Raw genomic sequence first — 14,923 nt, 5'->3', positions numbered from 1 at the left:
TAACAGTCAAGAGTAGGTTTCCGAAGGGAAATGGTGGCCGAAATTAGTTTCAAGTCGTAGAATAGCCTACTTTTTAGCCAAGGATTCTCATAATGTGTAATTAAATAACCAATGCAGCCTATAATAGATCACGCAATAGTGTAATTAAGAATATATATACAGCAGGCATATGTAGCCTACAGCCTATTAACATATGACTTAAGTCATTATAATACCTAGACAGGTTCAGAGATCAAAACACCACAGTGAAAAAGATTATGTTGGATAAATCGGTGCAGGACATGCATTTTTGTTTTCTGCGTGCGGTGGTGCCCGTTAGTGCTGTACCTACCTTTGCGGATGCTATTTGAACACAGCAGGACTGGGACAAGGTTACATTGGGATTAAAAGTAAGATTGTCAGTCGCTATCAACCCGTGTTCCTCAGCTGCGATTCTTGACGAAATCGTCTGTTCTCCGATATTTTAGGCTACCTCTCAGTTTAACATAACATCAACGCTGGTTCGTCTCCCGTCATCTTCAGCAGCACGCCTGTCACGTCCGACGATTTCCTTTCTCGCGGTCTGTGAAAGCGTTAGTGCTTGTATTGAGAAGTTGCAGTTTCTGTTCAGAGAGAAGCCAAAACGCAAACTGCAGCGTGCACCTCTGAAATCTGTAGCGAGCGGGTGCCCGCACAGTGAGCGGCGCTATAAATAACCGCAGCTAATCTCAGGAAGAGATTGATAAATAGGCTACAAATGCGGCATATGAGGATGTGCTTCAAAGGAGCGTGGTGCATTTTGGAATTAGTCGATTTGTTTGACAAATGAATGAAACTCACAACTAAACGCATCATAGTTATCACCCTTCGCACTACTTTAAAAATAAACTTTTTTCGCCAACTCATGTAGCCTATAAATAACGGTGTAACATAGTTACAAAGTAATGCAATCATATCACCAGATAAACATAATACATGGTTTCCGTGGAGGTAAACGGCTCAATCAATATCAGGAGTACGTTACTTGGCATTACAAATAATCAAATTGCTCCACCTGCCGGTAAATGTACAAAAGCACTCTTCTTTTTAAAGGACACAAAATGAGCTGCAATGTCCGCTAAAAACTGGCAACGGAACTGGTCACACGACTAAAGCGTTGTCCGCCGCATAGCTGCGCAGACAGCGGTTTCCAGTTCCGGATTTTGCCTAATGCGTCCCCGTTTGAAAAATGCACTACACTTTTGCGAGGCCACCTCTGACTGTGACATTTGCGTGGGAAGAAAAAGGCAGTGCGGGTGAGTGGCATTTACCCCGTCCAACACAGGAAGCAACGAATGCGTATTAAAATAGGGCTTGCACGTTTAGAATTAGAATCATTTATGAACACACGAAGAAAAAAAAATAGTTCAGTGAACTTTATTGAAATCATAAAAGGCATGAAAGTGTAACCCTGAAGCATATTTTCTAAAGAAAATGACCTATGGTGTTGAGGTCTTAATCGCAATTGCTAGAAAACTGGTGGACAGACGATAAACTCTTTTTCAACACACACACACACACACACACACACACACACACACACACACACACACACACACACACACACACACACACACACACACACACACACACACACACACACACACACACACACACCTCTTGATGAAAATAACAAAGCTGAGCCCTACAGTTACATGACCCTGGCCATATTGGTCCTACAGCTGTACTAATTACAATATTTGGCCTGGGACTGACAGGTGCGTTAAATTGTTCTCAAAATTGCAGCTGCAGCTGGGAATGCTATTGTAACTTAATGATAAGGGACATTTCATTACCCACCTCCACCCACACCGTAAATTAAACTGTAAAATTAATTTATTGGTACTGTAGCAAAGGGCTATAATTAAATACTATAGCTATAGTAGTTTTAAACGGCAGGATTTATCTAAACAAATGCAAACACTAGACTTTGGTCTCAGCTTAGTTGCCATCCCACAAACTCCCAATTCTTGTATGGATAATGGTGAATAAAATGGGCAATACAAATAAAAAATGAATAAGGGAGCTCTGAGAAGGGGTTCCAGTGAAAGTAGTGAAGGGACATGTGAAGCATAACAATAGCGGCCATCTTTGAAATATGGTGCTGTGTGGCCATTTTCACTAAGAGCACTGCACAATGTGCTGGGATACAAACATTATATTTCGGTAACATGAGTTTAACATTTGGCCCCTTTATCACAACACTGTCATGCTGAAATGTATTACATGCAACATTAACATTTCAAGTCTATTGTGCATCATATTACATTTTTAATTTTTAAGGAAAAAAGGAGCAAGATTATATCTCAAATCAGATACTGATCAGTATTTATATACTTTGTAATAGCCTGACAGAAGGGTGGTACATTTTAGTTACAATTTGCTAAAGATGGAACGACAAAAATTATACTTCAAACAGCACCACAATGGGAGAGCTCCACCCTTAGGCCATTTACAGACGTGCAGCAGTGATCCAATTTAGTTAATTTATCCTGTGATAAAGGGGAGACAAGTTTGCCAGCCCATCCCCCAACTAGTATAAAGAAAGATAACTTAAAAAGATAACTCTAATCTTACCATTATATGCGTTACCTTGAACATCACAAATGAATTTGAGTCAAATGTAATCAAACGGCAGAATTGGTAAAAAAAAAAAAAAGAAAAATGGGAAATTCAGTTGAATAATACTTAGGCCTACTCTTTTAGAAATTGAAAACATATTAATCTTTTGACTATAAATTACATTTGATTATGTTAAAGGTTCATACATTTCATGAACATTTCAACAATGCATCCAAATTTGCCTAAACACTTTAGATATACCAGTTTAAACTATTGCATAAATTAAGATTGAGTTTGTGTTACTAATCTCAATTTTGTGTAACAGTTGCTACAGAAGACAAAAACGTGTTTAAATCAATTGTGAAGTTTACTACGAAGGGCCCAGCAGCTAGGCTTCCATTCTGACAGCGCTGACAGCACATTATGTTTACATAAAAATGTCAAAAAAAATATTCTTACACAACAAATGCACTACCAAGAATTTGCAAACTCCAAACTCCAATTTGGAGTTTCACATTGTTAATTTCTCATTCTTAAAATTCTTCTTTGATCTTGCAGTTAAGTCGACAGAAAAAGTATAAAACATTTACCAGGAAATATGGCTCCTTTTTTGCTTTACACAAAATCTAATGTAAAATTAAACCACCTCTCTCAATCCAGAACATGCTGGAGGGAGAGAGCTGTATTGGATAGACATTAAGGTTCTGTTCCACTGAAAAAAATCTAATTTTCAGTCATATTTACCTTTTCTGTTTACTGCTGCAAATCATCCCTCAACTATTCAACTTTCAGGATAATACCACTTTTTGAATGATTACACCATGTGTATGGTAAAGTGAATTGGTGATAAAAAAACTGCCTCAAAACAATCTTCCAACATGTCTTATAAGTCATCCAGAGTCATCCGAACTTAGTTGGTTCAGATTATAGACTGCTACAAAAATGTTCAAATTATTCATGATGGTGGAAATGACAAGAGTATGTAAATGAGCTGACACTTTTTGTCAGAATTTATATTTTCAAGTCAATGATAATTGAAGTATGAACCTCTGAAATGATCTGGAAGACCGAAGATGCGTTTTGGGTGGAAAATAACCATAAGCACGTTGCTGCTGGCTTACTGGCTATGACTGACTGGAAACCTACACCTAGAACAGATAAATGAAAAGGAAGTCTCCTATTTGTGAGAAGAATCACAGTAAAGTAGTTCCTGTGGCCCTCACGAAGGCAACGAAAGCAGAGAGATGAATTCCCTTGTTTCACTTGAAGAAGGCAGCTTTTGTTATTAACTGAAAACAGTCATACACCAGATAAATCCAGTTCCCCAAAATGAGTTGGAATTGGAATTTACAAGGAATTTGGCATTACATTTACAACAACTGCAATTATGCCTATTACGAAGGATAGCTGCATTATGTAAGGTCTCAGGTAGATATTTTTTAAGCAGTAGTTCAAGAAAAACAATTTCAACTTTTAAAAAATAAATTTGAATGATGAAATCATCACTGCTGGTCAATCCTGTAACACAGACTCTACACTAACACACGGGCTGTGTCACTCTGGCCTGGGTTTCAGGTTGTTTTTCTCCGGCTCGAAGAAATGCTCCACAATGGCGTCCACCAAGTCATCCAGCTCCATCTTCAACTGTTTCAAGTCACTAAAATGGAAGGAAATGCATATGCTTGTCAGGGACCTGCTGATATGAACAAACTGACAACCAACAAACTGACAACCAACCTGCCAACGAACTGTAAACCAACCAAACAACTGACAACCAACCAACAAACTAATCAACAACCGAATTGACATTGCATTACATTACATTAGTCATTTATCAGACGTTCTTATTCAGAGAAACATACAATAAAATGCAAATCAGAACCGGGGACAAGTGCATTGAAGACCCAACCCAGACATCAACTTTCCAAGAGCATACCATGGTTGGCAGCTAGAACACCTTGAATACTAAAACGATGAAACATCAAGTGCAATTATAACCAGATGACAACAAACTGACGAAGGAAGAAAGGCTCAGGATTTGAAGTGTTGGAATGCAGATTAAAAGCCACATTCACCGTCACTCAGTCCTCAGCAAACATTAACAGCATTTTGGCAGACACTCTTATCCAGAGCGACGTACAGTTCATTTTAGACTAAGCAGGAGACAATCCTCCCCTGGAGCAATGCTCAAGGGCCCAAAGGCTGTGCGGATCTTATTGTGACTACATTGGGGATCGAACCAGCCTTGCGGGTCCCAGTCATGTACCTTAACCACTACGCTACAGGCCACGCTAAGCGAGTGCCCTGGCCGTCTCACCTGTTCCCAGGTGCAGCACACAGCTCGGTGTAATACTTTATCTTCGGCTCTGTGCCACTGGTCCTCATGGTGGCCACGCCCCCGTTTGAGAAGGTGAAGGTGATCATCTGACTGCTCTTACTGGTGGGGAGAATCTGAGACCCAAAAACAGAAAAAGCATATTAGAAAAACCAGCACTGTTCTCCTCTCACCTGTGGTCCATTGCATATGTGCCAAACATTCCTATGTACCATTTCTGAACCAATGTGTGAATACAAAGTATAAAAAAGCTGATTGGTCTTAACATATGCGCAGGTGTCATTTGTTCCTGGTCAGGTGAACAGTTGGCAGCCATTTACCATTCTCCAAATGATGAAAAAAGGGAATGAATCTTACAGCTTTGTTGTCGGTTTGGTCGCTGTCGTAGCCGGTTGTGAGGTCTCTCACGCCCGACACAGTGAAGCCTCCGCACTGCTTGGGGTAGGTGTTCTGCCCAGTGAAGTTGCGTAGCCGCTCAAATAGCTGCCGGATGGTGTCCTGGTCATGGCAGATGAAGTAGGAGTTCTTGGTGATGTGATAGCCATACCTGGGACACAGGAGAAAATGGAGGCTAAGGAACGGGTCTTAAAAATGAAGAATTAACTTCCACAGAGACAAGCCATGAACCAGGAGACGAACATGCCGGTTCTATTGAGAAAGATATATAAACCAGTCTCCCAGTGCAGTGGGGATATAAATCAGTCTCCCAGTGCAGTGGGGATATAAATCAGTCTGCCAGTGCAGTGGGGATATAAATCAGTCTGCCAGTGCAGTGGGGATATAAATCAGTCTGCCAGTGCAGTGGGGATATGAACCAATCTGCCAGTGCAGTGGGGATATGAACCAATCTGCCAGTGCAGTGGGGATATGAACCAATCTGCCAGTGCAGTGGGGATATGAACCAATCTGCCAGTGCAGTGGGGATATGAACCAATCTGCCAGTGCAGTGGGGATATGAACCAATCTGCCAGTGCAGTGGGGATATGAAGCAGTCTGCCAGTGCAGTGGGGATATGAAGCAGTCTCCCAGCGCAGCGGCAGGAGGGACTCACTCATCGTAGATGGCCTTGAGCTGCTGGGACAGAGTGCTGCCCTCCTTGGTGATGTAGGTGGTTAACTCGGCCGCGATGGCTGCTGCACTGACCCCGTCTTTGTCCAGGACCGCGGGACAGCACATGTAGCCTAGGAGACAGGTGCGATAGCGAGAGAGGCTCAGAGCTGGAGACGGCCGGCTACACGCTACATGCTACATGCTATGACAATCAGCTGAACACTGTCAGCTGTCATAGCTTTGAACAGTTAGGCACTGCTTCCCATCTGTGTGTGTGCCGTGTCTGTGCAAGTAATACACAGCCTGCCTGAAGTCTGGGGCCCAATGCATTTGTTTGTAATATCACACAGCTATGTTCAAATGTTCTTTATTGCCTTGGAAACACAGACTAAGTTGCCTATAGCAAAGGAACATGAATGAGTCTGTAGCTGAGTTCAGTAAGCCCAGAGCTGTGTGAGTGTACCTATGGCCTCCTCGAAAGCAAACAGCACCGTCTTGCCCTGGTCCAGCAGCTGCTTGGCCCGGTTCCCCATCCATTTGAAGCCGGTCAAGGTTTCCTGGCCGAAGCACAGGAAACATGCTATTAGGAAATGGCAGCTGTGCACCACCCAAGTGTGCGGGACTTTGGCAATGGTCTAATTTACCCCACATTTACCATATAGGGTTTTGAGACTGTGAGATGAATAGTGGTAAATAAATGCAATCTCTTCTTCTATCATTCATCAATTAAATGAATAATTAATTGATCAATTGGTTCCCATCACTCATACCTCAAAGTGGAAGCCTTGCTTGAGTGCAATGGCACGGAGGATCTTGGACGACACGGTGCTGGCCAGCATGTAGACTTCCTTCACCTTGGCGGGTTCTGGAGACTTCTGCCTCCAGCAGCGGAACAGCCACCACCCCAGCAGAGCGCCCAGCTCGTTTCCCGAGAACACCTGCCATTGGCCACTAGCACAGACACGGAACACAGTTTAGCTACTAGCCAGTCCGTGACTCAACCAATCAGAATGCATCGCTCATAGCATTTTTACCACCACTTTATGACAACACCACGTCAGACATGAAAGTTGCAATGTTCGGAACATAGTGAGCTAACTTGGTGTTGGGAATGCGGTGAGTTCACGTTTCTGCCATGGACACCCTCACCTCTGCTGTTTCTCCGCCACTGCCAGGCGGTCAGCGTCAGGGTCGTTGGCCAACACCACTGCTGCCCCTTCTTTTTCAGCCAGAGCAAAGGACAACGTCTTGCAGGAAACAAAATTGTGGAAAAATGCATTTAAACTTCTGGGCTCTTTCCTCAGTGAGACAGAGAGGTACACACTCCAGGTTCATAAAGTAAAAGTTGGCATTACTGTTTATTCTAGTCACTTGGATTTCTGAATTTGGACAATTCATCAGCCAGAAGGTAGAACTGATTCATGAAATGTGCATGGGTTCATGGAAAGAAATGAAGAAACACATGGCAGGACTTTTACTTTCTCACCTCTGGACTTCCCACCTCTGGCGAGGCTGTTTGGTTCTGATTTTGTCTGGTATGTCACATCATTACAATCATTGCACAGGCTGAGGCCAGCTTGCAGTACTAGAATAACTATGTAATCCATGCATTAACAGAACATGGTCAGGTGTGATTCTTGAATGTAAACGGAATAAAAGGGCTGCGTTAATCTCACCAGCACCCCCTCTCCTTCCTCGGGGTTGGGGTACTTCACGGTTGGGAACTCAGGGTCGGGGTCCTTCTGCTCTGGGACAGCGAAGGGGGGACGCAGGTCAAAGGCCTCAAATGCTGACTGGACAAATGCGTGTCCCACCCCATGGACAGACGTGTGGACGAACTTGACCTTTGAACTCTTGTTAAGGCTCCTGTAAAACAGGGAAACGGCAGATTTACACCGGAGGGAATTACAGCCAGAAAATAAAATGAAAATGAATTGGTAAAACCACACAAATGCTAATCCCTCCTTAGCTGTTTTTACAAAATTCTAAGTCTGTCTTCTAGAACTCAACTGGTGTCAGTTACCAGTAGTGATGGTTACATCAGTATTAGAACGTTCAGTTAAGAACATTCTAATCACACTCACACCTTATAGGGTTAATAATCTTTATATCAGTGAATGCACACTAAATGTTCTGGGAAAATACACCTGCCATGCTTCACTATGAAGATGCTACAAATCATTAGAGGTTTGTGACGTATGAAACCCCTTCAACAGTAAAGCATTCAGCACCTAAAAGGCGGTATATAGATGCTGTCCATCATCTCCTCATCATCTTCCTCATCATAATCCGCTTCTCATTGGCCTCCACTGGCTTCCTATTGCCGCACGCATCCGTTTCAAGGCCCTAGTGTTTGCATTTCAGGCTGCTAAGGGGACTGCCCCACCTTACATACAATCCTTGATCACTCCCTACTCCCCAGCTAGACCACTCCGGTCTGCCAGCTCTGGTCACCTTATGGTTCCCTCTCTACGTGCACCTGGCGGTCGAGCTGCATGTTCACACCTGTTTTCCGTTCTGGTTCCACAGCGGTGGAATGACTTGCCTACCACTGTCAAGACCGCAGAATCCCTCCCCCTATTTCGACCCAGACTAAAAACACACCTTTTCAAACTCTACCTTAGTCCTCCCACCTGATTTCCCCCGCCCCTCCTTTCTGATATCCCTATCCTTGTCTAACCCCCACCCAAAAAAAAAAAAATTGCACTTATGATGACGACTATATGTTTAGAACAGCATTCCATGTGTATTTTCCTAGTTCTGAATGTGATGCTTTGACTTGTGGTAGAACCTATGCACAAGTCGCTTTGGATTAAAAGCGTCTGCCAAAATGTGTGACAAAAATGTAATGTAATGTAATTATCACCACCCCACAGCATGCAGTAGAACAGGGCTGCCCAACCCTGTTCCTGGAGATCTTGTCGGTTTTCAGTTCAAACTACTTTGGCTCATCTGAGCAGCTAATTAGCAGCTCAGTGAGATCTCTCACTGTTGAATTAGATGTGCTTTGTTAGGGTTTGTTATGGAAATGAAACCCTACAGGACTGTTGGTCTCTAGGAACAGGGTTGGGCAGCCCTGCAGTAGAAGGACAGTGTGATGGGGCTGCACCTGTTGAAGCAGACTTCCTGAATGGCCTTGAAGTATTCCCTGTGGATGTCCTGGAGGGGGTCTTTCACCAGGGGGCTGTCCCGCACCAGCTGCTCCTGCCAGGACTGGGGCCAGGGCTCCAGGTTCTCCTCGATGGCGCTGGCGATGCCCTTGTCATGAGGCGGGATGATCTGGGCGGCATTGTCCCAGTACACCTGTCACACAGCCATCACAGGGGAGGAGGCGGAGACTGCATTACTGCTGCAGCTACAATGCATTCAACCAGACACCTGCTAAAGCCCTTTCCACCAGGAAAGACTACCACACACCTGCTAAAGCCCTTTCCACCAGGAAAGACTACCACACACCTGCTGAAGCCCTTTCCACCAGGAAAGACTACCACACACCTGCTAAAGCCCTTTCCACCAGGAAAGACTACCACACACCTGCTAAAGCCCTTTCCACCAGGAAAGACTACCACACACCCGCTAAAGCCCTTTCCACGAGGAAAGACTACCACACACCTGCTAAAGCCCTTTCCACCAGGAAAGAGAACTCTAACTATAAACAGGAAACCCTTTGCTATCCTTTGCTTTGAGTCCACGCACTCTGCAAACCTGTCAATAAGCATACACACATTTCTTTTTTTCTAAAACAAATTCATATCAATGAGAAATGAGTTTCTTTAAAGTACAGAACAGTACTCAAATGTTATTACTGGAATTGAATCTACAAACACCTGCAGGTGTTGTTAAAGCACATCTTTAACAGCTCTCTGGCTCTCTAAAAATGAATATTCGTAAAAAGTCATGGCTATGGATGCCAAGTAGCCCATCAATTAAAGGACCTTGTAGTTGCATGATTGATTTCACATTAACCAAATACTCTCCACTCCTTAAATTGTAAATAGGACTGCCTGAGAGATTAAATGGATGTCTGTGAGAAGAGCTATGAAGTCCCCTTTAGTTTGTGAGTCAGATTCACAGAACTGTATCTGTGGTCAGATCACATATTGTTTACCAGTAGCTGCACTCTGTCTCTTTGTATTACTCATGATGCACTACCACAAGCCCAAGGCCTGTGTGTGAAATACGATTATACCTTGTAGCCGTTGTCCTGTTTGGGGTTGTGAGATGCTGTCACCATGATCCCGGCACACAGCTTGAGCTGGGACACTGTGAAGGGCTGGAAAAAAAAGAAGGGGGAGGGGGGGTTGTGAAAGTGTGAGCGTGTTTACTGGAACTCTCTGCAGCTGTAAATGTGCCAGATATTTTTTAAAAACATTTGAAATGAGGTCAAATACCATAACCAAGAGGGGAAAAAAAAAAGCAACATACATCATAACAGACTTTAAAAACAGATAAACAGATTGAATTTTTTTTTAACTTTTCCATGGAGCTTATTAATCAAGTGATGCTTATACAGCAGACATAAAACAAAGCATTTGGACACTAGCGGCCCTGTTCTCTTGACCATGTGCACATTGAGTGCACACCCACGAGAGCTGCGCATGGCCCACGAGTGCTCCTTCTCTGATTGGTGCCTGGTTTGAGCCCAGGTTGTAGATTGGCTGAGAGCACTTGGCTGAGACGCAAGAGGCACATACTAGTGCAACGGAGCAGAACAGCCCCAAGGGGGGGGGGGGGGGGGGGGGGGGGGGGGGGGTGCTCTGCTGCTGATTGGCCAGACAGTCTTCACACCTGACTCCCAGGCAAAGGGAGGGTGGAAAACCAGCAGTTCTCGGACCTGGAGGACCATAATGTGATGATCGCTGTCCTATTATCTATCCTCTAGAGAACATATATATCCTGATATGGCCAGAATGGCTTTTTACAGCATTTACCAAAACCTAAGTGATGGATTTTCAATCCATGAAAGTTGCGGATTTGTGAAACACCCAGATGCCCGCTATTAGCCTTTGTCTGCACTTTTGTGTGTAACTTGTGCTCTGAGTTCAATCTCTGTTTGCTTGGAGTGTTGCCAGCAGTGCTACCTAACCATCTTTGATGACAGAATATCATATTGACTTTGATGAGTATGTGCACATACGATGCCTGTCACCCATACCAATAAAGATATTAACATTTACAAAAGATACAAGTATATAAATGGAGTATATGAAATATGTTAACAATGTTAACTCAAATTGAGAGCATGCAGACCCAGTTAAACACCCCACTGTAAATTCCTGCAGATGTTGGTGTCTTCAGATCAGACCTTGAACTTTACCCAGACACAGATAACTATAGAATTATGTGGGTGTACAAATTCTAACCCAAACACAGATCCTGAATGCTGTGATAAGACACAAGATCAACACATTTTCAAACATTACAGGTTCCGTGAACAATTTTGGAAAGTCATTATCTGAAGTATAAAAGAAGAATGTCTTCAGCAGAATAAAGAAAACTAAACTGGTTTCAAGGTGTTCAGCCTGTCAGTGTGCAAATACACGTATATAGCTAAAATATTCAAAGCAGGGACGTACCACAAAAGGTGTGGGAGTGATGTCACCGAAGAGGTACACAGGGACTCCGTGGCTGATGAGAACGGCGGTGGCGAGAGCGGCAAACCGCTTACTGCTGCCCCCGCTGACAGGGTGTGCTCGCGCGTCGAACCCGATCACCACCCCTCTCTCCTTCACGTCCGAGAAGCACTGCTCCAGGTACCTGCACAGCCCCTAAAAGGACAGCAGGGTTACAGCGTCTATAGCACACATACCATCTACACCGTCCCTACTGACCTTGACCTTGACCTTAACCTTAACCCAAACTCCTCGTGACAATGTGGATAGCCTCAGGACCGTATAGTCGTATGAGACTGAAACTCCAGTAGGTTTGTTTAGGTTGTTTACTAAAGTCTAATCTAAATAAATAAATAATCTAAATCAAAAGAAGAAACTGACATAATACAAGCAGTAGATCCTTTATTTGGGCAATGAAGTCTCCCTTATATGCATGTTCATGTTGTCACATTACAACCAGGGCATGGACCGAAACCCATTACATAATCATGCAAAGCTCATCACATTCTGAAGCCCCACAGTCCCCAGGCTAGCTGCTGTGTTACCATGGCAGCGCAGTTCCTGCTTTGTCAATGTGACAGACAGTTCCGCTGTGCACTTTGCCCTTTCCAGAGGTAAGCCAAAGGTGCCGAAACATCTTTAAAAATGCCTAATTAACTTTCTCTTTCTTTTCTGGGAGCAATAACCTTGTGTAGACTTGGCAAACTATGTTTTTATATATAATATATATATATTTAGGGCTTTTTCAGCCTTATTTGGACAGCACAGTGTACAGAGGCATGAAGAAAGGGAGGTGAGAGGGAGAGATGTGCGGCCGCAGATCTCAAAGGTCGGTGGTTCTAATCCCAGTGTAGCCACAATAAGATCCGCACTGCCATTGGGCCCTTGAGCAAGGCCCTTAACCCTGCATTGCTCCAGGGGAGGATTGTCTCCTGCTTAGTCTAATCAACTGTACGTCGCTCTGGATAAGAGCGTCTGCCAAATGCCAATAATGTAATGTAATGTATTGTTAAAGATGTTGAAACACCGTTGGTTTTTTCATAGACTGGTGTCAGGTGCACACCAGACCTCCTCACCTGCGTGGTCTGAATGATGGTCAGGTCGTTCATGCAAGAGATCCCTGGGCCCATGGCGGCCCTCAGCCCTGCCGTCCCAAACTCCATCCGCGCCCCGAAACACCTCTGTAGCTCCTCCACAGACCCCTCTTTCACCATCTCCCGCACGGCCGCCAGGGTCTTCGGGTTCTGCGGTACATCAGACGCAGAACCTCACATGAGAAAGTTGACAACAGGAAGGGAACATATTAAACATGGAGCAGGGCTGCCCGACCCTGTTCCTGGAGCTCTACCAGGTTTTCATTTAGATTTCATTTACGTTTTCATTTCAATTATAATTTGGTGCGGCCGATTCTACCAATTAGCAGCAAACTGAGATATTTAGCTGTGTAGCACAGAGCAATCCAAACCCAGCAGCTTGCCCAAAATATGGGAGTAGGCCCGCTCAGGAGGAATGGATGAAATAAAAGACAGTTCTGTCAAAAGGACCGGAGCTGCAAGCACTAACTGGCTTCACTCATCACGTGCTGGAGATCTGGACCTGCATAGTTTAAGTTAACTCATTATCATCTGATAATTTATGACTGATACTCCATCACAGGACAAACTTCTCTGTCCCCTAGCCTGTGTGTATGCGTGTCATTTTACATTAGGCTAATCTAGTTTAACTTGAAAAAGAGCATATTTACTTGACTCGTTTTGGCTCCTGACATTTCTGCTTAAGTGGCAGCATTCCAGTTCCTCTTAAGGTGAACACTTTTCACGTGCCAGGTAACATGACCAATTAGTGGACAATGGCATGGTTCTAAAAAGGACTGAACCTTGCTGTAAAACCATCTTGACCATCTTGAATACTGAGCTGGTCTGGCCATAAAGCTGGTCTAAGCTGGGTCAACCAACTAGTGCTGGTAGCTAGTCTGAGCTGGTCAAACCATGTCATGTTGAGCTGGTCTGAACTGGCGAACCAGCTACCAGCCGTTTCAGAAAACCAATGTCGTAGTCAACCCATGGTCAACTCATGGTTTTAGTAGGACATTTTAAAATGCTGCATTATTACGCAGGAACCAATAAACCAATAAATACTAAGCAAAATCACAACTTTCATTGTTTCAAAAAAACATAACTAAATTGTATGATAAGTACTGTAAACACTGACGTTAGCTAACGCTACATTCCGTTGCAGGTTGTGTCCCAAGCCGGTTACAACTTTGGAACTTTCCGAAAGAGAACTACATGCGTTTTGGCTAATAACTAAGCTACCCATTCTTGCTAGCTAACGTTTGCTTCGCTGGGAAGATAATTCCGTTTAAAAAAAACTAACACACGCGATCGATTTCGGCATTCAGTAACATTGTAATAGTGCTCAACTGCAACACATCAGTGTTTTAGTGTCACTGTAAGCGACCATAATCATAAACCACATTCCTCAGGAGGAAAACTACCACTGAACCAACGTTAACTTCTGGTGGAAGCGGGCGCTTAACAGAACACGGTGAGTTTACCTTCCTCCTACTTTCCTGTTCGTAACATCGTGAGCTAATTTGGCGTTCGGAATACGGTGTGTCTACGTTACATACATCAGATAGCGAATTGCGAACATATGTAAACAATATTTCGGAGTAACCTACACATTACCAAACACCTTGATACGCAGCTGCACAGTTGTAGTTCTAATTAATGTCAATAACAAATCCCAATCACTAGCCAAAAGGTAGCACGCACGTCAACGTGCTTCGTAACAATGTAACAGCTTCTAGAAGATGGCGAGCCAGCTGGATTTACATTTCATCGCAATGTCACTTGCGATTTATGAATTCGTGCAGCTATGAACGTTAAATAGGGCATATTGTCTTTGAATATTGGCTAGCCAGTCAGCTAAGCTGCTAACATGACAGCTAGCTTGCCAGGCTTACATCACCTTGTCGAACTGCAACCACTGTTTGATGGCATGGTTGAGTTTGATGTCCCCTGTGGTCGCGATGTCATAGTCCATGTTTCTTCCCTTCGTTTGCGTTGTGAGAACCTTCCTTTTAGTAACGAGTAATACTGTAGCTACAGTAAAGGTACGTCCATGCAGAGCATCTACAGCCAGAAATATATGGTGTTGCGCGTTCTTCCCGGGGTAGATGAATGAGTCCGTAGGCGCGGCTCACGTCGAGATGACTTCCTACAACAATGTTCGTGTCACGCATGGGCGGGGTTTGCCACTTCAATACTGAACGTGAATCACAAGTGAACAGCACGTTTAACTCATTTACTCTAGGTCTAACGGACTTTAGGTCTAATACAGT

At 43.9% G+C, this 14,923-nt stretch overlaps 2 protein-coding genes across 5 annotated transcripts in view; both read right to left on the bottom strand.

Annotated features, from left to right (window-relative positions):
* tbc1d1 (TBC1 (tre-2/USP6, BUB2, cdc16) domain family, member 1) overlaps positions 1-571 on the bottom strand; it is a 70,845-nt gene extending 70,274 nt beyond the window's left edge. For both annotated transcript variants that reach the window (XM_061244811.1, XM_061244812.1), the window contains exon 1: positions 332-571. The gene's annotated coding sequence lies outside the window, so the exon portion shown is untranslated. The remainder of the gene's footprint in view (positions 1-331) is intronic.
* An 808-nt stretch (positions 572-1,379) lies between these two features.
* Positions 1,380-14,808, bottom strand: pgm2 (phosphoglucomutase 2). Of its 3 annotated transcripts, none has more exons than XM_061246126.1 (13): positions 14,551-14,808; positions 12,654-12,821; positions 11,542-11,733; positions 10,155-10,238; positions 9,075-9,268; positions 7,642-7,831; positions 7,115-7,212; positions 6,736-6,916; positions 6,429-6,522; positions 5,967-6,096; positions 5,273-5,462; positions 4,898-5,031; positions 1,380-4,237 (listed from the first exon to the last, which is right to left on the bottom strand). In XM_061246126.1, exons 1-13 carry the CDS (start codon positions 14,623-14,625, stop codon positions 4,135-4,137), a joined length of 1,833 nt encoding a protein of 610 aa, XP_061102110.1. In that variant the 5' UTR covers positions 14,626-14,808; the 3' UTR covers positions 1,380-4,134. The 3 variants fall into 3 exon arrangements, with proteins under 3 accessions (XP_061102110.1, XP_061102112.1, XP_061102111.1); XM_061246128.1 differs by lacking the exon at positions 14,551-14,808 and adding an exon at positions 14,135-14,537 and having other exon boundaries at positions 12,654-12,844; XM_061246127.1 differs by lacking the exon at positions 14,551-14,808 and adding an exon at positions 14,135-14,537.
* Positions 14,809-14,923: the final 115 nt, after the last annotated feature.

The sequence above is a fragment of the Conger conger genome, chromosome 6, assembly GCF_963514075.1.
Source record: "Conger conger chromosome 6, fConCon1.1, whole genome shotgun sequence".
Taxonomy (NCBI): Eukaryota; Metazoa; Chordata; class Actinopteri; order Anguilliformes; family Congridae; genus Conger; species Conger conger.
This window is presented reverse-complemented; position numbering and strand designations above follow the sequence as displayed.

Excerpts from the sequence above, each read along its gene's own strand:
- pgm2 (XM_061246126.1), bottom strand. The coding sequence starts at position 14,625 with ATGGACTATGACATCGCGACCACAGGGGACATCAAACTCAACCATGCC. Across the intron at positions 6,917-7,114 it reads GTGGCGGAGAAACAGCAGAG|TGGCCAATGGCAGGTGTTCT; the intron begins GTGAGGGTGTCC and ends TGTCTGTGCTAG. Across the intron at positions 5,032-5,272 it reads ACCAAACCGACAACAAAGCT|ATTCTCCCCACCAGTAAGAG; the intron begins GTAAGATTCATT and ends TTTGGGTCTCAG.